At 54.1% G+C, this 23,567-nt stretch overlaps 3 protein-coding genes across 6 annotated transcripts in view; 1 reads left to right on the top strand and 2 right to left on the bottom strand.

Moving 5' to 3' along the window:
- CDC27 (cell division cycle 27) overlaps positions 1-282 on the bottom strand; it is a 33,261-nt gene extending 32,979 nt beyond the window's left edge. For all 3 annotated transcript variants that reach the window (XM_010561398.1, XM_010561399.1, XM_010561400.1), the window contains exon 1: positions 88-282. In XM_010561398.1, the coding sequence (XP_010559700.1) occupies positions 88-114 (27 nt within the window). In that variant the 5' untranslated portion in view covers positions 115-282. The remainder of the gene's footprint in view (positions 1-87) is intronic.
- Positions 283-4,356: 4,074 nt separating this feature from the next.
- MYL4 (myosin, light chain 4, alkali; atrial, embryonic) lies at positions 4,357-11,169 on the bottom strand. Of its 2 annotated transcripts, XM_010561397.1 has the most exons (7): positions 10,983-11,084; positions 10,095-10,122; positions 7,505-7,654; positions 6,762-6,935; positions 6,229-6,306; positions 5,513-5,556; positions 4,357-4,425 (listed from the first exon to the last, which is right to left on the bottom strand). In XM_010561397.1, exons 1-6 carry the CDS (start codon positions 11,079-11,081, stop codon positions 5,528-5,530), a joined length of 558 nt encoding a protein of 185 aa, XP_010559699.1. In that variant the 5' UTR covers positions 11,082-11,084; the 3' UTR covers positions 4,357-4,425; positions 5,513-5,527. The 2 variants fall into 2 exon arrangements, with proteins under 2 accessions (XP_010559699.1, XP_010559698.1); XM_010561396.1 differs by lacking the exon at positions 4,357-4,425 and having other exon boundaries at positions 5,299-5,556; positions 10,983-11,169.
- Positions 11,170-14,848: 3,679 nt separating this feature from the next.
- On the top strand, positions 14,849-21,365 carry LOC104828020 (parathyroid hormone/parathyroid hormone-related peptide receptor-like). Its single transcript, XM_010561451.1, has 13 exons — positions 14,849-14,926; positions 16,550-16,655; positions 17,112-17,222; positions 17,333-17,457; positions 17,668-17,762; positions 18,124-18,310; positions 18,766-18,919; positions 19,099-19,159; positions 19,720-19,786; positions 19,985-20,079; positions 20,462-20,603; positions 20,727-20,768; positions 21,003-21,365. The coding sequence occupies exons 1-13, from the start codon at positions 14,849-14,851 to the stop codon at positions 21,363-21,365; spliced, it is 1,626 nt and encodes a 541-aa protein (XP_010559753.1).
- Positions 21,366-23,567: the final 2,202 nt, after the last annotated feature.

Here is a 23,567-nt window from a genome sequence, read left to right as displayed (position 1 = left end):
GCCAGGCCAGGCCAGGCCAGGCCGGGCCGGGCCTTGGGGCCTGAGCGCGGCGGCGAGCCCGAGCCCGTGCCGCCCAGGGGTCGGTACCTGGACGGGTTCCTGCAGCACCGTCATCCTGCTTTCCCCGGCCTCCGCCTCCTCCTCCTCGCCGAGCCCGGAGCGGGGCGGCCCCGGCCCCGCCTCAGTGCGTGTCCCGGCGACGGCGCGGCGCGGCCCGGCCCCTGCTCATTTAAACTCCCAGCGACCGTTACCGGGGCAGGCGGCGGGGAGGGAAGGAACGAGGCCGGCCAGCCGCCGAGTCCGCCCGAAGCTGGTGGCGGAAACACCCGAACCGTCTGCCGGAAATACCCGAAGCCTCAGGCGGAAAGAGCCGAACGCCGACGGAAAACAAGCTGGGAAAGCCCCTCTTGTCAGCCAGGCGGAAGAGCCTCGGCTGACGGAGCCGCCCGAGCGGGGACGGAGATAGCCGAGCGGCGCGGCGGGGCGAGAGTGGAGCGGGCCCGGCGGCGGCGGGGAAGGGCAGCGGCCTGCTCGGGTCTGCCGCCGCCCCCGGTGCCCCTGAGCACCGGTACAGAAGCCGGGGCAGCACGCTCCCCACACAGGCCGGCTGGGGCGGGGAAGGGGGGAGGAATACGGAGGCGCGCGGTTCTGTCCCTCAGGGCGGGGAGGGCGGCGGCCGCCTCAGGCCCTCAGCGCTGGCACCCGGCGTGAGGGGGGGCGGTGGAACCCCCCTGCGGGGCCTGCGGCTCGTCCCTCAGAGCGCCTTTGCACCCATGCAAGGGGTAGAAACTTGCACTTTGTACCAAAAAAACGGGGTTTTGGGGTGTCTTGGGTGCTGTGGGGGCCTGTCGGGAGCCCCCCCCCGGCATCCCTCAGGGTGCTAGCCCGCGGTCTCCTTCCCGCCATAACGGGAGGCCTGCTGGGGCTGGGCTTTGGCCGGTGGTTTCCTTGTCCCTGCTCCCAGTGTCAGGGGCCAGCACAGTCCAGGTGCTGTCCCCGTCATCGGCAGGGCAGTCCTGAGGGGTCCTGTGTTGGCGGCTCTCCCCAGGTGGGTGCAGCCAAGGTAGCCAGGTGTAAAATGGGCAGATTGGGGTGCTGGGGCAAGGTGGGTAATTTACAACTTGAATCTGAAGGCGCCGCATCTCCTGGCACAGGGAGCGCTCTCTTCCTTTCCCAAAAGGATGGAATAAAGATGCACAACTAAATTTCAATTTATTAAAAATACTGACCTATCAATAGCCACCTGCAACTACCAGAGCCCTTCCTTCTCCAAACCCCTCTGCAGGCTTCCTGTAATACAACCACCACGTACCACCACCCCCAACATGTGTGCGCACACATACGCACACAGACTCTATAACCTGCTCTTTCCAGTACCTTTCGCACTTGCACTCAGCTGCCTGAAAGATGGATCCTGGCATTGCCTGATGTGCTGCTGAGCACATGTGAGAGCAGGGGGCTGCATCTTTACGTGAGAATAAAAGCTGCATGCCTGGTGCTTATGTTGAAAAGTTGCATGTAGAGCGAGAGGGCTTGGCCTGCCTGCTTCCCCACTCTCTTTACATGTCTTTCTCTGGGTTTCTGAAAAACGTATTCACAAGTTTGTTATCACTCCAGTAAATCTGCAGGTGTTTGCTTTCAGGGTGTGAGCAGGTTGGCATGGAAAGGCAAAGCTTTCTTCAGTCCCTGACCTGAGACAAATAACAAAATGGGTCACAGAGCAGTGCTTTCCCCCACGATGGATACCTGGCTTGCTACCAGGTCGACCCAAGTCATTTTGCCAAACACGAAGGATGCGAACAACATGATACAGTGAAGTGTCTGCCTTCCCTAAAGGCCTTTGGCCTCACACACCAATGGTGATGATGGTGACGTGTCCATATGTGGGTCTGAGGGAGCTTTTCAAGGAGCACGGTCTGTACTCATCATCCTCATCCTGATCTTGCTGCCCTGCCGTGTGCTGCTGATAACTCCTCAGGATGAAAGCTGGCTCCATCTGTCTCTTCCATTTCACAGGGCACAGCGCTAACTCTCCTGACATCCAGACCATCTTTGGTATGAGTCTCTGTTTTATCACAGCCTGAGGAGATACAGCCGTAGGCTCTCCTTAGAGTGGGGGGTTATTTTTACCTCTCCTCAGGGTCCCCTGGACTTCAAGTAAAGCATCCAAACTATAAAAGGACAGAGTGTTGACTATTGTCTTGGGACATATCGATTTATAGAGACTCTTCCAGTCCTGAAGTGCAGGTCTGCGTGTGGGGTCACTCACTGGTGTCCACAGATGCTTTTTATGAATGTCTGTGGGAGTAAAACCACTGTCTCCTTGGGATCTCACCTTTTCCAGAGGAGGAGGCAGGGCATGGAGGTATATACTGCACCTGTTTGAGTGCATCATTCCAACCTGCTTTGGTACAAGTCATCTCTGCTTTATCCTAAAGAGACAGAACAGGTCCCCAAAGTAAAGCATGGCTGGCTGTTAACCCGAGGGTGCTTCAAAGGCTGGATTTCACAGTCCTCATGTTTTTCTCTAGTTCTCTCTGTCATTTTCCACTGCTCTCTTTCTGTCTGTCTCTTTGTAGGAATCTCTTTGGTTTTAATTTACAGTGTCATTCCTGTCTGCACAGAAGCTGGAGGCTCATATACAAGGCATGTACTCTTATATAGGAGCGAGAGTGCAGCCTCTTGGCTTGCTGGGGCAGGAATATCACAGCTAGGAGGGCCCCCAGTCTCTGCTATGGATTTCCTCTGCAAGTTCAGGCAGGTCCCCCGCCTCTCCTCTGCTCGGTTCCTCTCTGCAACAGCACGTTCCTCTGCAGGAGTCAATGCCACGGTGGTGGCAAGGGCAAACGTGACCCTGGAGTGAGTGTGCAGCAAGCAGCATCCTTTCTCACCCTGTCACCATGGTCCTTTAACAGGTTAAAACACAGATAGTACATTAAAGAGGCAAGATGCCCAGATTCTCCCTAATGGAAGCTGTGGAAATACCACAGACAGAAGCTAAAATCTAATCTTACATCTATAAACAGCTTATGTTGCTTTTTATGAGCATTTGAATCAAGCAGTGGGAATTGAAAGCAGCTGTTACTCAGTCACTGCACAGAAACGAGCAAGTGGCAGCTGAAGTCAACCACATCGGAGCAAAACGCCTTCAGTTTCTAGTCAAAGTCACGGAGCGAGGACGTCGGAATAAGGAACAAATCAAAGAAAAGTGTTTTCTGCTCCCAGGTGTTCTGCTGATGGGAGGACGGCATTATCTGTCATGAATTATTCACCACTTCTAGTGATGCTATGATGATTTTTTTTGCAGGTAGGAAGAGGGAGAGAGCCACCAGCTTGCATTGCACAGCCTCCAGACAGCTTCTGGCTGCTAACACGCTGTCTGCCTGGAGAGGAACCATCCAGGGAGCCCTGTCCTGGCTGGGCTCCATCCCAGGCAGGACACTACCTGCACCCCAGGGACCCGCCATCCCATGCCATGAGGGTGGAGGTGGGACGTGGCCCAGAAATACCCATCGCTTCCCTGTTTTCCTTTCCCCTTGCTGATTCATCAGGATTCAACTTCCTGGAAATCAACCTTCAAAACTAGACTTGTCAATGATATAGAAAAAAGAATGTTTTTAATGTTTTCTCTGTTGTTTTTGTTTTTTTAAAGGGCCTCTGGCCTTTTCTGGCTGGGACAGGCAGCGTGTTGATGGAGAGGTGCCTGCTGGTCTGTCCTGTGACAGGGACAGTGGCAGGGCCAAGCAGGTCCCTCTTTGCTCCATGGTGCAGTTCAGCCTGGACCTGGAGGGAATGTTCATGGGGTGGCATGTTATAGGCTGGATGGGCTACAGGTCTGAAAAAGGGCTGGCTTTAGGGCAGAGAGGAGGTGAAAAACCTCCAAGAACACAGGATCTCTTTGATGCAACCTGTCCCTCATGCTCACTTTGCTCCAGGCCTACCTACCTCCATCAGGAAGAAGTGGCCAAGAGTGCAGCCCAGCTCCTGGCCCCACACTGAGGGTGGGGTGATGAACAAAGACCCTCAGCCCCAAGTCTGAACTCCTCCCTTACATCTAGCAGTCATAAAACCTGCCTTCTTCCCCTCTCTGTGGGATGATCCTGCTAGCTCTGATAGCTGGTGGAGACCGAGGGGTCTCCTCCATCTACTGCTTCAATGAGTAGTCCAAAGCCAAAGCACAGATACTGTTAAAGGGAGAAAGGAATGAAATTTAATGAGCGAAATGTCACAGGAAAAACCTGAAAAGAATAACTTAAGGTTAAAAACCATTGTATACCCAGGCTTAGGCACACACATGTGGAGGACAACTCTTGATGGTGGCTCATGTGAAACATCTCTGCAGGTGTGCGACATCCAGGGAGGAAGGGTGGATGGAGGAATCTTGCTGTTCATGGGGCTCAGGTGGGTTCAAACATTTCCGAGAGCCTGGGAGACAAGCATGAGAGGGCTTAATGCAATGAATCTTTGAGATGAGAGTGCTCCTTCTCAGATGAACCCAAAATGTCAATAGCTGTAATTCCACACCATTAAAAACACAGTGTTACACACAAATAGTTTTGTGTAGAATTAAATCTCCCTGGCAGTGTTTGCCACCTATCCACCTACATTGCTGAGCTGATGAACAGGAACCAGAGAAAAATGGATTAAAAACAAGATAAAAAGGATGCTGAACATTCAAAGTTCAGACTTCTGTCTATCTCCATTTTAACCTTCTGATTTTTAAAGAGATTTGGGTGGGGGGAAGAGATTTTTAAATGTTTGTGTATTTAGCAGCATCTGAAGGTCCCTTTTTTTTTTTCCCTGCTGCCTTTCACACAGCTGAGGAGAGGAGAAACGTTTAAGAAAAGTAAGTGAGATAACAAAACCATAAGAAACTGGCAGGGTAGATAGGGGTGAGCTCTTAGTAATTTGGATTTTCTTTTAAATTGAATAGATTTCAGAGGGATAGTTCACCCTAAAAGAAACCTGTTTCTCTGTTTTTCTCAGGCAGACTTAGAGGAATGCAAAAAAGCTTAACAAGCATCAATGGTACATTTTCCATATTCTTTCTAATGTTAATGGGAATGTTGATATTTCTTAGTTCAGAAGTTTCCTCACTAAGTAGTTAGTATTTTCTTAGCATCAAGTCATTCACAGCTGCAGGTTTTAAAAAATTTATTTCCACCGGCTACTGTTTGATGACCACCTTAGCTCCTGGTGGGTTAGAAAATGTATCACCATAAACCACACCATCCTCTTTCTTTCAGAGCAGAGAATCGACACAATTAACCAGACCACAACTGACAGTCATCAGGTTGATGCTGTCCTGATAAATTTTAAATGGAACGAGTTACAAATGAGGTTCGTTATCATGAACGCAGCTTTTTATGCTTTCAGAGCTGGGATTATTCCTGTGACATTAGTCCACTGCAGGGTTGCTTGTGGGGTTTGGGTTTTGGTTCTTCTGCCCCTGGCTGTTATATGCAGGATTTCCAATTTCAGAGGAAGCAGTGGGAGACCCTGATAAACTCACCTGCTCTTTCTTCTTTCAGCCAGACATGATGTGCTTGACAAAAGCTGAGGAGGAATTAAGAGCATGAGAGGTTAAAGCATGCTGTGAACTATGGTGGGGCAAGCAGAGAGGCAGCGGGGTGTACCCCCAGCCTGGGGCACCCCAGGGATGAAGGGGATGTGCTCTGCCAGGACTGGGATTTCTCCTTCTGTTCCCACCTTTCCCATGCTATCCCAAACATGGTTAGAGTGATACCAAACCCCTCTTGGAGAAGAGCCAGTTTTCTGAGGCCAAGGGTAATGGGTACCCTCTTTTCCTCAATGCTTTCCAATTTTCGGCGTTCCCAGATTTAACCACTCCCTATGCCAGATTTTCACCCTCTTGGAGCCGCTAGCGATCTGGGTCTCCAAATGTTCCCAATTAGCCTCTGCTGTGAAAGATGCTGGCTTTGTTTATTTTTGATAGCTTACAACAAAACAGTGCCAAAACTGGGGATAAAACGGTCCTGAAACCCTTGGAAACATGCTGTCTTCAGCTGCTTTTACTGGAAACCACTGGCACAACCGCCTTGTTCCCACCCCAGCTGACATGTCTTACAGCTGTCCTCTGAGAGGCTTTGGAGGATAGTCCACACCTCCCTCTCAGTGATCACCAATGTCCTCAGAGAGGACACATTTGCACCCTAAGACAAGATGACCATGTCTGGGATGGCCCTGATGAACATCTCTTGCTCCTACCTTCATAGTTGATACAGCCATTGGCATCTTCTTGCCCTGCCATGAGCTGCTCCACCTCGCTTTCTGTCATCTTCTCCCCTGGAGGAGGAGGATGGAGAGGTGAGAGGAAAGGTTCTCAGCCCACCAGGACCCTCCTGTCCTTCTTCCAGAGAGCCAAAGCCACCAGAGGAAGGAAAAGGGGATTAAAAAGGAGCTGTGCGCCACTACAGACTGGGGAATGCTGGTGGGAGATTGTGGAGAGAGGACCAAGCTGCGATGGTTGTCTGATAATTGGTAATGGCCAATTATCAGACAATGCCCAGGAAATTGATAATGATTTTATGGACTCTCCATCTCACCTGGACTGTGCATGAAGCTGTGGCATAAGATGGAAAAGGCCACATATTCAGGAGCCATTCACTCCTACTAAAGCCTACGAGCAGCGGAATACAAAGGATCTCTCTGATGTGTGAGACCAGCAAACTAGCCATTTGGCCAGAAAGAGCTTAGGGGGTGACCTGTGTCCTGCTCCCATCCCCAGGTCCAGTCCGTACCCAGTGTGACCAGCACATGGCGCAGCTCAGCCCCCATCACCATGCCGTTGCCCTCCTTGTCAAAGACACGCAGCCCTTCCACAAAGTCCTCGAAGGTGCCCTGCTCCTTGTTGCGGGTGAAGTGCTGCAGGATGGGGAGGAAGGTCTCGAACTCCAGCATCTTTGTGTTCATTTCTGGAAGGGGAGAAGGAGAAGAAGGGAGGATCAGAGATCAACTTCATTGGGCTGAAGTCAGCCTCTGAGGACCTCCTACCTAACCTTCCTAGTCTCATTTCCATCTGAGTTCAGGGGAGAAACCCCAAAAGGTGGTGTAACTATTAGTATATTATACTTGAGATGGGAACATCCATATGAGGAGTAAAGTATTAACATCTGGGGACTGCACACAGACTGCTGATATCAGCCAAAAATTAAAACCAGCAGGTAGGTCCTCTGTCACCAGGGCAATGTGGCTGCACTGGGACTGGTCAGGTTACACCAGTTTCCACCAGCTCAGGATATGGTCTGCTAAGCATCACTTGCCACCATCCCCAGCTGAGGACAGCCTATCCCTTACATCAGCCATGGTACAGGGAGAGGGAGTGAAGGCATTTTGCAGGAATGAAACCTCTCTGTGTCATTTCCTTCCCAATTCCTTCATCTTGCAGGGCTTCTCCTACAGGGGATATAATCCTTCACTTGCTGCCAGGGAGCACAGGGATTGCTTGTCCCACCCTGTCCCTGCTGCCCCAGTTTGCTGTCACCTTCTGGTTTGGGCTTGCCCAGCACTTTCAGGACCTCTGCATTGGTGGGGTTGTGACCAAGCGCCCGTAGGACATCCCCACACTGCGCGTAGGTGATCTGCATGGCTCCCGTGGGCGTGCGGTCGAACAGGCTGAAGGCTTCTTTGAACTCTGCGGGGAAGAAAAGCTCAGATGTCCCTTGTCATGCTGACCCCATTTCCCACCCCACTGAAGCAAGTCCTGCCTGGCAGGCAGGGAAGGGATGGACACGTGCATGGCGGGTGCCCTCTCCACCTGTCACTGCTGCTCAGGGCAGGCAGCCCTGTGCTAGCTTGAGCAATGAGCTGCTGAAGCTTGCCAGACTCCTTCGACGAGTTGCTCAGCTTCTTGAGCAGGTTCTCCCACCCACGTGGAGCTGGCTGGATGACCTGCTGGGATTCCTGCACCACCTTGCGCTGGCAGCACTGGCTGCAGGTGCAGGCTGCTGTGTCTGCTGCAGAACATCCCCTTTGCTCTTCCCCTTTTCGACTTGGATTTCCTGGGGACCCCATGACCCTCTCACTGCACCCCCATGACCCCTGCAACACCCCATCTGGTCTGCTGGCATCCCCCCAGCCCCAGCCAGGCAGACACAGCACGGTGTTGCTTGTGTTTGGGCAAGGGTTACCATGTCCACCCCAGCCTTGCAGCCCACATGTCATGCCAGCCCTGCGTGGAAGGACACGGGAGATTCACTTCCAAGCTCATCCCCATAAATTATCATGCCACTGAGTGTTATGTTTTACCTGGAGGAAGGAGTCCTAAATTAGGAACAATTAAGGTTTGCTTTCCTTCTGTGTATGATGCTTTTCAGCTTCCTGACCTGCTGCTGGATTCTCTCTTTAATCCCAATGTTGGCTACATGGACAACCATGCACCTCTGCTGGTCAGAGCCTGGTCTCTGCCTCTTGTTTCAACCCAGAAGATCTTCTCCACTACAACAGGCTCCTCACTGGTGTCGAGGTACAAAATGTGGGAAACCAGTCCTCCAGGAACTCCCCCCCACCCCAAGTCCTTACCCTCCTCCTCTGCAGGGAAGCCAAGGACCCCGAGGCTGGTGGCTGGCACCTGCCTCTTCTGCTGCTCCTTGCAGGCAGCGAGATGGTGGTTTTCCTGCAGCAGATGCTCCACACACTTCTGGATTTCATCCTGCTGCCTGCAGGCCAGCGAGTCCACCTGAGCAGTTGTCTGGCCCAAGCAGGTAATCAGCCTTTCCCGCCTGTCCACGTGAGCACTTAGAGCTGTGAGTTTCTTGTCCATGGCACTAATGAATTCCATGTTCTGGTTCATCTTCTTCATGATGTCCAGCAACAGTTCACTCAAAGCAGAGCCACTGCTCCTCCTGCTGTTGGGTGGGAGGAGACGATCACGGTCTCCACACGGCGATGGAGACGTCATGGTCTGGTAGGCATTGCTTTGGGTTTGGTGGGAATCCTTGCCGAGGGCTTTGGATTTGCTCCATTTTCTATTTGGCATCTTTACATCCTCTGCTGAACCTCACCATCCCATGGACCTGTCCCCACAACGTTCATGCTGTGTCCTTGTAGTCCTGTCCACGGTCCCCCCCAACACTGTTGTGCTGCTGTTATCCTGCTTGACTTCACAATGGCTCCATCTCCGCAGGTGAAATCCCTCCATCTGGCTCTGGAGGGATCCAGGGAGGGACATCACCACCTGCGAGTCGCTGGGTCAAGAGGCACCGCTATGAGAGTGCTCAGTGATATTCACTCCTGACTACCTTGTGCCACAGGAGCACATCCCATGCTCTGTGACGTGCTGCAGGTTAAATCCACATAACGTCACATTTTAACTTGCTGTCATTTCCACTGGCTCTCTTTTCTCCTTTCAAAAGCTGGTTTGGGGGTCGAGCCTGCAGGATACTAGGTCTTCTCCTCCCAGGTTTCCCACCAGGATCTGCTCTCAGATCTTGTCCTTTCCCTAGTCTGTACATAGGCATTAAAACTGGCCATGGAGAAATGAGAAATCCTAATCCTGGCTCAGCCCCTCGGCATGGGGCTGTCCCTGCATCACCAGAGGCTGCTCCTCCCACGCGAATCCCAGACTTTGAACCAGGCTGCATCTCTCACCATGAATGGAAAAATACCTTTTCCCTGCCAGGCTCTGAAGCTGGGATTATCCTCTTCTCTGGGACTCCCAGAGCAGAGCAAGGAGCCAGGATCCATTCATTGCTCCCGACAGCCCTGTGTTGCAGTCCCAGCTAAATCCCTGCACTGGCTCCCACTCACCTCCAGCATTGCTCCCGTCTCCAGCTCATGCCTCTTCCCTTCCCACCAGAGCTCTTCCCCATCTCTTTACTGGCCCGATGCTGGTTGGGGACATGACTTTCTGATTTCATATGTCCCTTCTACCTGCTAGGAATCCCTACGAGGCCACCGTGGAGGATGAGCAGCGTATTGGGGGGAATGGGGTACCTAGACCCTGCTGGGCTTTCCCCCAGGAGCAGATTTGATGTGTGGGGCCTCAGCTTTCATGTCAGCTGTGAAAAACTACCTGGAAACATGACTTCCCGTTTCTAATGCCATCTCTGGGAGAAGGTGAAGTCTGCACTTACCTTCGATCTGCTCTGCAGTGAATTCAATCTGTCGGGAGAAGAGAACAGAGCCAGGCATGAGGGCTGTGTTACTGCTGGGGTAACGAAGGGGCTCTCCCCTGCATTTGAACATCTCCCTCCCCAGGCTCCGCAGGCTGCTCGGGATGGGGGGGCTGTATCCATGCCGAGTCCGGCTGTGCCATGCCCGAGAGCGCTCCTGCCCTTGCTGCGGAGCCAAGATCCCTGCGGGAAGTGCAGCCAGAAGCAGTGCAGCAGGCAAGGGGTGGGCAGGCAGTGGGGATGCTCGGACCACAGTCACGGCTGTTTTGGGTGGAAAGGATGTTATTTCAAGGCTTGAGCTCTAGTTCAAGCGACTAAATAGTGCCGGTGCTGAGCCTGCTATTAACAACTCTCCTGCCACAGCTCTGGCTTAAAAATGTAACTATATCCCAGGGAATCGCGGAAAAAGTGAGCTCCTATTGTAGACACTTGGATAAAAGATGCTTTCACGTGGAGAAGACAATGCAGGCGGCAAAATACTTTAGGATGGAGACAGTGGATGGCAGAAAAGCTTTTTCATGCTGCCAGGGCCCCGACACGGTGTCTCAGCCGGGGACTGTGGGGTGTTTGACTCCGCAGCCGGAGCTCTGGGCAGCAGCGTCCCAGTGCGAGTGCAAAGCAGTTTCCCTGGGCCAGTGCTGTGCAGGGCTGGATGGGGCAAAATTGAAACATTCTCCCAGTGAGGAGAACATCACTCCCAGCCCACTGCATCAATGCAATCTGATAATTTTCCCCTCCCAACCCTGGCTCTCAGCCTGGCTAACGCCGTTCGCGTGGCGCATTGCATCGCCCATGCCTGGCAGATGACAGGCACGAAGAAAGACGGTGACGTCTTCACTCCTCACTCACCTTCACACTCTTGGGATCGAAGGCAGGCTCTCTGGGTGGCTCTGGGGCTGGACCCAGTTTGGCTGCTTCCTTCTTCGGGTCGGGTTTCTTGAGTGGCATCGCACTGGGTCTGTGCAAAGGTGCAGGAATGAGTCCTGCCGCCCAGCAAAGCAACCGAACGGAGGGATGAAAGGCAAAGTCTGCTCCTTCCCTTATATACAGAGCCCTGTCCTCACCCCGGAGGGGCAGGCCAGCTGCTGGAGCAACTGCTACTTACTATAAAAGGAAGAAAACTCAAACGAGAGGGGCCCCAACTTGACAATTGCCCATTGTCATCAGCTCCCGGCAAGGCGAAGCCACCAGCTGCCCCCCCCCTCCAGCCACAAAAGGGGGGACGTCTCCCCCTCCAGCACCTGCACCGGGTGGGCTGCATGGGGGCTGCTTGCTAAATGATCACTGAAAACCTAAACGCGAATGGCTCTGGGTGCCTGGCAAGAAAATAGCAACACGACGGCTGATAAACCTGCTGCGATACCCACGGGAAAAGCGTGTCTGTTTTTAGGCAGGCCTGCAAGGGCAAACACTGCAGAGCCCTTTTGAAGACTGGGATTTATGAAGGGCTGCTTCAAAGGAGCTCAGTCCTCTCTGAACGATCCCCCCAGCTTCGTGCTCAGGGTCTGGTTTGCCCCAGTCTCTCCCCAGGGCTGAGCTTGTGCCCTGGAAAAGGCCACGCTGCGGGCGGGAAGCCGTGCTCACCTCCATCAGAATGGTTAATGAGGATAATGCAAATGAGGGCTAAAGCCAGGCATTTAATTCATCAGCTCAGGATCTTTCATAGCCCTGTACCATTTGTCCCATGCATCCCCAAAACCTGTGGGGCAGAGCGGGTGATGGGGTCTCCTTTCAGCTCCTCTCCAGGCGGTGGGCAGGCTCTGGTGGGAGATGCTCTTGCTCTCACCTTCCTCTCCCAACTGTTTGAAGAACTGCAGAAGAGGCAGAAGAAGTCATCGAGGTTCAGCATCCCACAAAATGGGGCTCAAGGGTTACACTGAGACAGCCTAAACCATCAACTGAAGTATAGCCAGATTGCAACAGAGCACAGGAGGAGGAGAACCCATCCCTAGTTTGCATTGGGGTCCGAGAGCTAGTATTTTGGTAACAGAAATAAATGGACAAAAAATTATTTGCGACAGGTGAGAGCATCTTCTCTGCTGTGGAGATGCTGCACAGCCTCATTTCTCTGGCTAGCGCTTGCTTAATTGGGCTGCAGGGACGGCTGCAAGCCGCTGGGTGGAACAGGATCCTGCGAGATGCTGTTAGTCCTGGTGTGAGAGCTACGAGGTCTTGGTGCTGGTTGGAGTCTGAGCCATTATATTTGTACATACACATATATGCACCCATTATATATGTATTTAAGTTTTGCTTATACACAGATATAGAAAATGCAGTTATACTTGTATTTTCAGGTGGTTAAGTCAGGCTGGTTCAGGTCATGTTGTATCACAACAGCTCAGGCTTGGCATGACCGGGTAGGTCTAATCCTGCTGTTTTGGAGCTGCTGGAGGGCTAGGAGTGATGGGAACGGAGGGTATCACCAGCTCAGCCCTGTGCTCAGAGCTCCCCCCCAGCCTCTTTCTTGCTGAAATGCTGCTCAAGCCAGAGGCTGAGCCATCGCCAGCCGGGTTATGGGGGTTTTTCAGGAGGAGGGAGCAGCCGCAAACTGCTGGGAAATTTGCTGTCTGCTATCATCTCACGATTGCTAGCGTGGATTCGGGGAGCTGAGGGGGCTGGATGATGGGGCTGGGTGGGTGTCATTTGCAATGATTGCTTTCCAGTTCTCTCTATAATATAGCAAGTAATTTAGCAAAAAAAACCCCAACATGTTTTGCTAACTGCAAACTCGGAGCTGGGTCAGATTTCGCCTGCAGTGGGAATCAAATTGCCCTTGAGTGTTGCTGCCTCCCCCTCAGCCATCATCCATCCATACGCACATCCATCCGATTCTAAAATAACCTCACCTTAACTCTGTCCTCACTCCCCAGCAGCTTCTGGGTCAGAAATCAGTACCCAGAAGAGCCTTCAGAAAACATTAATCCTGCAATTTAGCTGCTTATCCCTTCTCTTGCCCTACGTGCCCATGCAGCAAGCGCGGGAGCTGCGGTGCCGCTCGGCAGAGCGATGCCGCTGGGCTGGTGTCAGCACCCACATGATGGTCCGGGGTGGTGGCTAAATTGGGCCAAGGAGACGGGCAGCTGCGGAAGATGCCCCTAATCCCTCCTTGATTTACAGCTGATTGCTGTGGCAGGGAAAGCAACCAAGGCTTGTTTTCCTGTCCGATTTAATCAGAGGGAGCAGCAGCACCTCCTGAGTGCTGTCATTTGGATTTGCTTTGCCCTCTCAGCCGGCTGATCTGCCTTCTCTCACCACAGGAGCCGAGCAAAAGTCTGACCCTCCTCCAACCAGCCAGGAAAACCCCGAGGGGGGCTCTGCTCTGTGCAGGATTTTGGCACTTATGGAGGCAGCAAAAGCTGTGCCCGGCCATGGACTATATGGGCCAGGGGAGAGGCCCTGGGCTAGGAGCCTGCTGTTCCCGGGGTTTGGCACTGAGCTTTTGAATTTCAGCCTCACCCCAGTAATGATGACCTGCTCGGGGAACAAGGACTCCCCGCTTTGTGCCCCCATTTCTCCAGGGGGACGCTCGGGCTGCTGGGGGGACACAAGGTGTTTGAGCTGGCAGGGTGGTGGGAGCAAGCCGGGCATCTGCATGATCCCAAAATGCAGGGGACAACCCTGGGGCCTCCCCAAGGGGACGCAGGTGACAAGGGACCGCTCTGATGGGGACGGTGCCAGCTGCAGTGGGACCAGCTCTGACCTGATGCCCAAGGACCTCCCGGCCCTGCCGGTTCGACTCATCCCATTCCCGGACTGCGTGAGACACCCATCAGCGTGGAAACTCCCTGCTGCCAGGACTGTTCGTCTACCCTGCCTGCTCCTGATTTAGTCATCAGCCCCCCTTGCAGAAGGCTAAATGCAGTTGTGCAGTGAGGTCCTTTTGCAAAGCAAACGCACAAAGGCAGTGGGGTGCTTGTCCTAAGTGGGGAGCGGGACTGATCCCAGCACATCTCCTCCAAACACACCCCAAACCTGAGAGAATGAAAAGGGTTAAACTGGTGTCTGCCTGAAATCCATCCCATCTCAGGAGCATCAGTGCTGAGGTGACGCTCGCATGCTTGCACCCTTTGCCTCACTACCTCCAGCCACATCGCTGGGATTTTCCCCGCTGTCCTTTGGTTCCTTGGGACCAGGCTGGGGCTGGAGGGGACTGAGCAGCATGGGGGCAGTGGGGGGACGCTGTGACAGCTGAAAAATGAGCCACCAGGCAGTGAGAGAAATTTCTGAAAAGAGAAGAGGAATCTGCCTTGAATGAAGAGGATTTTAGCACCTAGGGCTAAGCCAATAAACCTCTGCCATCCCCATCCGAACGGGAATTGTTTGCACACGCTCCAGGAGCTGCTTAAAGCAGGCGAGATGCGGAGAGTGAATAGGAGCGAGCATGGTGGGGGGAGAAACCCCCCTACCTGGTAAGCCTGCGAGCAGATCCCTATAGGAGTGCCAGGGCAGTGCCCTCCGGGGCAGGGGTCTCGTCCCAGGGTGCTCCCCCAGCCTTGAGCTCCCAGGCACGGGCCACCTCGCCTCGACAGGGAACAGCAGCCGGGAAGGTGCTCCCAGAAGATGCTCTGTCCTGCCGAACACGCCAGCCCTCTCCGTCACCCGTGGCCTCGGGCTGGCAGCAATTCGGGCTTCCCAGACGTCTGTCCCCCAGCAAAGGCTTTGCTTTCTCCGGCTCACTGTCCCTGAGGTCCCCATCCAAGTGACACGGTGGGACCATGGAGGCATCCGTCCCCGTGGGAGGTACCATGGTGGCTCTCCTCTGCTGCTGCCTCCTGAGCTCTGCATGGGCGCTGGTAAGTTTGCATGGCCCCGTGGGCTTCTCCGGTCCCTCTCCTGCCTTTAAATATTGCTAATTGTGCAACCCGCTCCGGTCGGTGCCCGTGTGCCCACCGGCTGCACGTCCCGTTCTGCAGAGCTGCCAGGCAGGAGCTGGGTGGGATGAGAGAGCCTCTCCGCTCCCGCTAAAAGCTTTCTAGCAGCCACGGAGACACCACGACCTGATGGTTTTTTCCATTTCTTGGACGCATCCAGGGCAGGATTCGCTGCCTCAGAGGCATCGGGAGAACAGAAAGAGCGGGGCGATTTACGGTCAGCGCAGGCGGCGAGCGCAGAGCTGGGCCCCCACCCTGCTGATGCACCCCAGGACCCTCACTCCTGCCCTACACCCCTCACCAGCCCCTGTCCCATCCACCCACCTAGACGGCTGCTTTTGGGAAGAGCGTGAATGGGAGTTCAGGGTCTCCTCTCTGGGGCAGGATTTGGCCGTGCTTACCTGTGGGCAGTCCGGGAGCCAAAGCGAACCTCCCGCATCCCGGCTCCTTTTCACTTCCAAAACTGTTTCCTCATCCTGGCTCCAAATTCCTTCAAGCACCTCAGCCCAAAATGTCTCAAAAGACATTTGCACGTGTGGTGCAACCGGGAGGCTGCAGACGCCGCAGGCTGCACCCATGTGCATCACACTGCTCCCGGTGCTGAGCACCCGCTTGTTTGCAGAGCCCCGGCCAGCCACTTCAACCAGGGGCTACCAGACCTGGCTCTGAAGGGCTCATTTTGGGCAACAGGGACATCCAGTGCCGCTGGTGGGGTGGGTGAGAGGGAGCCAGGGCAAAAGCCCAACGTGCCACTGATTTCCAGCACAGAAACATGAACATTTCTCCATGGACCACGGACAGGGTGGAAGGGGGGCTCTTGGTCAGCCTCAGCCTTGCAAGAGGGAAAAAACAAGAGCAGGAAGGCGGGCAGCGCTTTTGTCTTCCCTGTGTCGTTTGTATCTATACCCAAAGCCACACAAACCTGACTCGCCTGGGGAGCACGGCCATGCCATGGCTGCTCCATTACCTTTGCATACCAGCACATCCATTTTCCATGTGGGCTCCTGTCTTCCCTCTCACACTGGCTTTGACTTTCATTTCTTGCCCCCAGGATGGTCCTGCTTGATGCTACGATGCTGGGGTTCAGCAAAGCGTTGTTTCCATGTCACTAGATGATGTTCGTGTAGTGGCCCTTGAGCCCCTTGTGATTTTGGACTTGGTCTTAATTAGCTGGGTGGATTCAGGGGTTGGTGGCAGGGAGCACCAGGGTGTTTTGTGGCAGCAGAAGCGACATGGGTCCTGCCCCGAGTCAGGAAGCATTTGTGGGTGTCTCATCAGCCACCTTCGGGGTGCTGCTGGGACAGGGCAGCTTCACTCCCAGATCCTGGATCCCGGCCGTGGGTGGCTCACGTCACCCAGCAGGCAGTGGCAGCTCTCCGGGGACATGGAGATCACCAGGGTGGGTCGAGGTGTCCCAGGGAGGATTAATCTCTAAATTGTGAGCACGAAGAAGAGACCTGAGCTGAGCTGCTGTCTGACACTGTTGGCCTGAGCCAAGTCACGCAGAGGTGATGGGGTCATCACTTTTTGGTTTTGTCTTGGCAGGTTGACCCTGATGATGTTCTCACAAAAGAAGAGCAGATCTATCTCCTGGTGGAAGCCAAGGAGAAATGTCAGAGAGACATAAAAGCCCAACTAGAGAAGATCAAAGGTAGCGTCCCTCCCCTGCACGTGGGTCAGCCAGTTCCAGTGGAGCTGGCTACATTGTGGGAAATGCTGTCCCCTCCGATGGGAGCAGGATGGGGCCAGGGACACATGGCTCCTAAGGGTTTGTGGAGCTCCTGGCATTCTGGGGGCTCTCAGCACAATTAGGTGCTAATCAAATCATCACCCTGATTAGCCAGCACTGGCTGCACCATATTCCAGACTGCCCCATGCACACCGCAAACGAGACCCATGGAGGGCCTTGGCCCCCCCGGAAGAGGTGGGATGTGATGGGATGTGTCCCCCTCCTTGGCCCTCCCTGCAGCTCCCCCTGCTCTGCAGACCAGGGCTGATTGCGTGGCAGCGCGTTTTCCTCGCTCTGGTCCAGCGCACGCTTGGGGAAGCTGGAGGTACGCTGTCGCCCTGTTTGGAGATGTGAGATGTGTCTTTGCTCTTTGGCCAGATACCAGCTGCCTTCCAGAGTGGGACGGGATTATCTGCTGGCCAAAGGGCTCCCCCAGCCAGGAGGTGTCGGTGCCCTGCCCCGACTACATCTACGACTTCAACCATAAAGGTAAGCGCTTCCACCTGGGCAGGGAGCGACCTCACCTCGGTGACAATCCTCCACGGAGCAGGGATGTGTCTGGGTCCTTCCACTGTCACAGCACCCGTTGCCGTTCCCAGGTCATGCCTACAGGTACTGCAGTGCCTATGGGACCTGGGCCATGGCTCTCAGCACCAACAAGACCTGGGCCAATTACACTGAATGTGCTCTGCTCTTCTCCTCCGACAGCCGGAGCCGTGAGAAGGTGACCTTGCTTATCAGAGGTGCTGGGAAAAGGGGTTGGGATGGGGGCCAGGGAACTGTGCAGCAAAGGCCAGGGGAATTGCTGGGAGCAGGGGGCTCTTCCCCCTTGACTCCCCAAACAAGCCCTGCTCCCCCCGTGCTCTCAGCCCAGAGGCTGGGGTGGTGGGCCTGGGCTGCGGAGGGGTTGTGGAGCTCAGCCCTTCTCTTCCAGGAGGTGTTTGACCGCCTGCACCTGATGTACACTGTCGGCTACTCCATCTCCCTGGCCTGCCTCATCGTCGCCGTCTGCATCCTCTCGTACTTCAAGTAAGGAGAAGCCAAAGCCCCATCCCCGTGTCGGGAAGAACTGTCCTCTCCCATCACCCGCACACACGACCCTCTGAGGTGGAGCAGCTCCTAAGGGAACGGGAACTGGCCCCAAACCCCAGCACAAACATCAGACAATTTCCCAAAGCCCAAAACACCCGGTATGACCAGCTCCCTGTCCACTCCACCCTGCTCTTGAAGGTGTTGACGCCCCACTTGCCCTCAGATCTGGCTTCTGTGCCCATGGGAGGGCTGACACCTTGGAGCTCACCTTCTCTGGGACCCCTCGTTGCCTGAGCCCACGTGTGATGAGCTTGTTGGGCAGCTGGGGCTGGGCTCGTGTCACATCCCTTCTCCGTAGGCGCCTGCACTGCACACGCAACTACATCCACGTCCACCTCTTCACCTCCTTCATCTGCCGGGCGGTGAGCATCTTCGTGAAGGACATGGTGCTCTACTCGGGCACACTGGCCAGCGAGTCGGAGAAGATGCGGGAGGACGACTTCAAGGCAGAAATGGGTCCCTCGCCAGGACAACGGAGCCACCTGGCAAGTGGCACACCGAGACCGGAGGCAGGATCAGGGGAAAAGGGGATTTAGGAGCCCTGGAGCAAGGGGATGCGCTTGGGACCCTCCCAGATGGGGGCTGTGCTGCTCAGGGGCGATGCAGTTGGGGAGGGATGAAGGGCTGCCTACAGCTCTGCCCAGCTTCTCCCTGCCCTGGTGCCACAGCAGAGATCAGAGCTGCAGAGGACATCGGTCCTGCAGCCTGTCTGAGCTCAGAGTGCCCTGGTGTGGGAAATAACCTCTGCTATAGGAAAGACCTAAAGCACCTGCTCTACATCTGATGTCGGAATATCAGAGACGTAGCTCCCTGCAAGAGGAGGAATGTGAGCCATGCATGGGGCACAGCCTGGGTCTTGCTGGCCAGAGAGCAAAAGCCACCAGGTTTTGCTTTCAGGGGACAGCTTGATATGGGCACCTCTCTGACAATATGTCCACAGGTTGGCTGCAAGGTGGTGGTGACTCTCTTCCTCTATTTTCTGGCCACCAATCACTACTGGATCCTGGTGGAAGGTCTCTACCTGCACAACCTGATCTTCATGGCCTTCCTCTCCAACAAGAACTACTTGTGGGTCCTCATCATCATCGGCTGGGGTAAGCATGGACCCTGACCCAATGCTGAGACCAGGTGGGAGCTGTGGCATCAGCCATGGCCGAGTGGCACTGAGTGCCCAGAGAAGGGCAGCAGGATGTAAACCAGCTGCCAGGAACTGGGTCAGCCTGCAAACGTGATGCTTCATCCGTGCTCCTCACTCTGGTTCCTGCCCCTCCAGGTCTCCCCGCTGTGTTTGTGTCTGTCTGGGCCAGCGTCAGGGCCTCCCTGGCGGATACACAGTACGTAGGTCCACCTTCTCCAGCAGTCCTTTTGGGAGGGAAAGACTTGTTGCAAATGCTAGCAAAATACCTGTGGGCACCAGAACTTTTGAAAATGAAAATTTTCCAAAAAGAACACACATACAAGTCTTGTTTATAAAATTGTCAGTAATCCAGAGCGATAGTGGTTTTGTTCTGCATTTGGGAGGAAGATGGATGCAGGTTTACACCACAAATTGAACAATAAACAGTGCAAAGATGAATGCTAAAGGGCATGTTCTGAAGTTAAGCATTTTCAAAGGAGAAAGGCTACCAAACGTACAGCAGGAGTTTTAGATGAGTTGGCCAAGGAGCCCTCAGGAACATTAATGCTAGTTTAAACTCATTTGGAACACCATGATGGTTATGAATGCTTGTAGCATGGCTGCTGTTGGGTTGAGATTTACACAAACTCCACAAAGGGAGTGAAGGGTGGGAGGATGGGGATGTCGGTTGGGGGGGTACAGGGAACCGTCAGCTGGCAATTTTCCTTACCAGTGATTTCAGGTTTCTCCAAGGTGTTTCTTTACTGGTCTCTTCAGGTGCTGGGACCTCAGTGCAGGGAACATGAAGTGGATTTATCAGGTTCCCATCTTGGCCGCCATCGTGGTAAGAATCCCGTGGCTGAATCTCCCAATCCCTTTTGGGGAAAGGGGATTGATAAGAGACCCAGACCCATTCGCTTGTGCTCACTGGGATTGTGTCCCCAGCCACCCCGGCACCCAGGGAGGGCCCTTGTGATGCAGAGGGATCCGGGGGCACTGGTCCCTCCCTGCTCTGACCACAGCACCACTCCCATGTCGGCAGGTGAACTTCTTCCTCTTCCTCAACATCGTCCGGGTGCTGGCCTCCAAGCTCTGGGAGACGAACACGGGGAAGCTGGACCCCCGGCAGCAGTACAGGCAAGCGCTGGCAGCAGCAAAACCATGTCCTGGCCCTGGTCTGGCTCATTTTCTGCCTGTTTAGCTGAGACGGCTCCCCAAAGGGTTGTGAATGAAGAGCAGAGGCGCAGGAATGGCTGCAGGAGCGAGGGAGGGTGGCAGGACGACGGCAGCCAGTGCTTCTGGCAGCTGAGTTTGATTGAAACAGCAGGGTCAGGACTTCAAGCTTTGCCTGCTCCCTTCTCCAAGCTGGACACTGTGCAGCAGCTATGCACAAACCAGCCGCGGCAGCAGCAGAAGCTAAAGCGACTGTCCTCTGCTAAGATGCTTACCAATGTCTGCAAGGGGGCTGTAGGCTGGCTGACAGGTCCCAGCTAACAGCTCAGAGCATTTCTCCTCTCAGGAAGCTGCTGAAGTCCACGCTGGTGCTGATGCCGCTTTTTGGCGTCCATTACGTGGTGTTCATGGCCATGCCCTACACCGAAGTCTCTGGGGTCCTGTGGCAGATCCAGATGCATTACGAGATGCTCTTTAACTCCTCTCAGGTACGTCGACATGGGGCTGCCTGCCTGCTCCAAACACCGCGTGATGCTCGTCCAGGGAGGGGGGAGGCACACGTACAGCATCCCGGCTCAGGACTCAAACTCCACCTCTGTCTCTTTTGGCAGGGTTTCTTTGTGGCTTTTATCTACTGCTTTTGCAATGGGGAGGTAAGTTAGAAGTGTGAGCAGCTGAGCTCCCCGTTCTAGCTACTTTAGGTTTGGGGAAGTTAACCTGCATCCCCCAGGCTGGGATAACCAGAGGAAAAAACTCAGATCCATCCCTCTCAGCAGGATTTGGAAGGGGGGGGGGGAAATCACTAGGAATAAAAACCATGGGGAAGGGAAGGGATGTTTGTTTTGCTGTCTCTGGGCACAAGCAGCCATCTCTGACCTCTCCGTCAGGTGCAGGCAGAAATTAAGAAAGCCCATTTTCGGAGAAGCCTGGCGCTGGACTTCAAGCAGAAGGCGCGTGCCACCAGCGTGGCAGGGAGCTGCTGCTACGGCGGGCTGGCCTCCCACGCCACCACGAGCTTCAGCGTGAGCCTCGTGGGGCGAGGGGCAGGGAGCACGCAGCAGCGCGGGCTGCTGCTCCCTGCCCGTGGCAGCCTGCCGGGCTACATCCCCAGCTCCTTTGCCTCGGATAACTTTTTGCCCTGTCCGACCCAGGAGATGAGCCAGAAAGCCTGTGGGGAAAACACAGTGGACTTACCAGACCTGAGTCAGCATCACCCCAACGTAAACAAAGAGCTGGAGACGATGCTGTGAAGTGAACGGTGTGTTTTCCATCTGGACATCCAGCTGTGCCCGGAAAGGTGGTGATCCTCACGCTTTGGGCTCCTTTTACGCTTGCATGGAGACCCAGGGTAGGGGATAGCAGCTGGAACAACACAGTTCCCTTTCCCTCACAGCCAGGGTGCAAAGGGACAATGTGCTCTTGCTCCTTCTACCTATTTGGCCTAAAACCAAGCAGCCAGTTCAAAACCTCATTTCCTTCCACGTGCAAGTGATTGATGTAAGTGATGTCTGTGCATGCAAAGCCTTGAATCGTCACCAGGAAACAATCCCCCATGCTCAGTCTTACCTTGACAGTCTGGAAGGTGACTTCAGCTCCAGTGTGTATAAAGCCAATTCAGCAAGCCCACGTTCTGAAGTCTGACTACCCTATTTAGCACCAATTCCTGCGTTGTACAGCCCGGGGCTGGCAGCGTGCATAGTGCCCGCGGAGCTGTTCTGCAGCTCGCCCTGCCCTTACTTCCATCCTCGTGCAGCTCACAGATACCGTGAAGCCCAACACGCAACGCTCAGCTACAAATGGGGAGCGCAAGTCACTGGGATACGATGGGCGCAGGGAGGCAGGCCAAGCTTTACAGCCTGGGCAAGGCGCAGCAAAATGCCTGGGTCCCCCACGCTTTACAGCATGGTTGTCCATAAACGCACAGGCCATTGCATGCAAGAGTCTTGGCCCTGTAATCTTTTTGCAGGCTAAAAAGTGAATAAAGAGAGAGTCTGTATGGCTTGCTTCCATCCGTGAACTCCGTTATGGACTCAATGGCGTTACGCACAGCGATCGGTTGCTGGCGGGTAGCAGAGGGTGTGAAGGGCTGGAAACCCAGCCGCTCTGCTCTCGCTGCTCACTGTTGGGGACAAAGCAGCCCCAACTTTTCCCTGCCTACTCTGCTACATGTGCATTGCCTGGGAAAGCTCATCACCGTGATGGGAAAAGACATTCCTGAGGAGCTTGTGATGCCCAGCCCAGACAATTCAGCCAGACCACAGGGGAGGGGGAGTGGAGAATTACTATGTTGTTGGGAGAGGGGGTATGTATGCCAGTTAAAACTAAACAGCATGTTGGTGGTAGCATGGCGAATTTTTTTTCCTACCTGGTCTAAGGAGACACAGTCCCTCAAGGCAGTAATTTCACGATAAAGACAGTGACAGCGAACATGTATATAATTCTGTGCATTCACAGATCTTCCAGTGAAAAGCTAAAGGGAGTCACAACGATTAGGAAGCACTGGAGGGACAGCCAGCCAGAAGGCCAGGAGGTGCATTAGGGAAGGGAAGGGCTCCAGGATTCATAGTCTTTAAATGGTCCAGAAGATGGTGCAGAGTCAGGCACATCTGCACCACCTCCCACCCAAGAAAACAAGTGCTGTACGACACGGAAGAGGCACAGCTGGGTGGTGGCAGTGTTTGCCCCGCTCCGGGGGACAAGAGGCAGAGGGGGTGACTGATGCGCAGGCACAGAGACAGGAGCAGAATCTGAGGATTGCCCTTTACAAACAAACCTGAGCTTCCTGTAATTGATTTGCTCAGCTGCGAGTTGTGTGCTGGTCTCTTTAGAAGCAAGCAGCACAGCGTGCCACTGCAAGGAGAGAGATTCTCTCTTTCAGGGTAGTTGGCATGCTGCTCACACTGCTACCTTGTTCTGTGGAGATGGAACCAACCCTCTTATGTACCTAACATGGACGTGTGAACTGACATTTATAGCCCTCTGTCAGCGATCAATATTTACTCATCAAGTCTCAAGAGGCTCCTGGTAGCTAAGAGAGGGGTGAGGAATTTCAGTAATCCTATCAAACAGCAGAGGGATGTGTTAAAAAGAAGGGAAGAGACCCAGGCATATGCCACATACAGGGCCAGTTCCCAGTGGCAGCCAGCTGAGATCCAGGAAGGGAGGGAGCAGAGGGCAGTTTTAGACTATGGAGCTATTTTTATTATTTTGTGTTTTGAAACTCAAATCTTTAATTGTGCAGAGTGATAAACCTTAAGCGTGATAACGAAAGGGGAATGCAACAGCTTCTAAACCCCTGCCACATCTGCCCTGGAACATACTTGTCTTAATACTAAAAATGCAGAGCTCAAACTAGTGCAGTGAGGTTTCTGCACAGACTGTGATGAGAGTGTTCAAGTGGAAGCTATTTTTGAAAAAACAAAACAGATTAGAGCTAGTTAGTGAGCAGGCCC

This window comes from Haliaeetus leucocephalus, unplaced genomic scaffold (genome assembly GCF_000737465.1).
Source record: "Haliaeetus leucocephalus isolate CR32 unplaced genomic scaffold, Haliaeetus_leucocephalus-4.0 Scaffold144, whole genome shotgun sequence".
Classification (NCBI taxonomy): domain Eukaryota; kingdom Metazoa; phylum Chordata; class Aves; order Accipitriformes; family Accipitridae; genus Haliaeetus; species Haliaeetus leucocephalus.
This window is presented reverse-complemented; position numbering and strand designations above follow the sequence as displayed.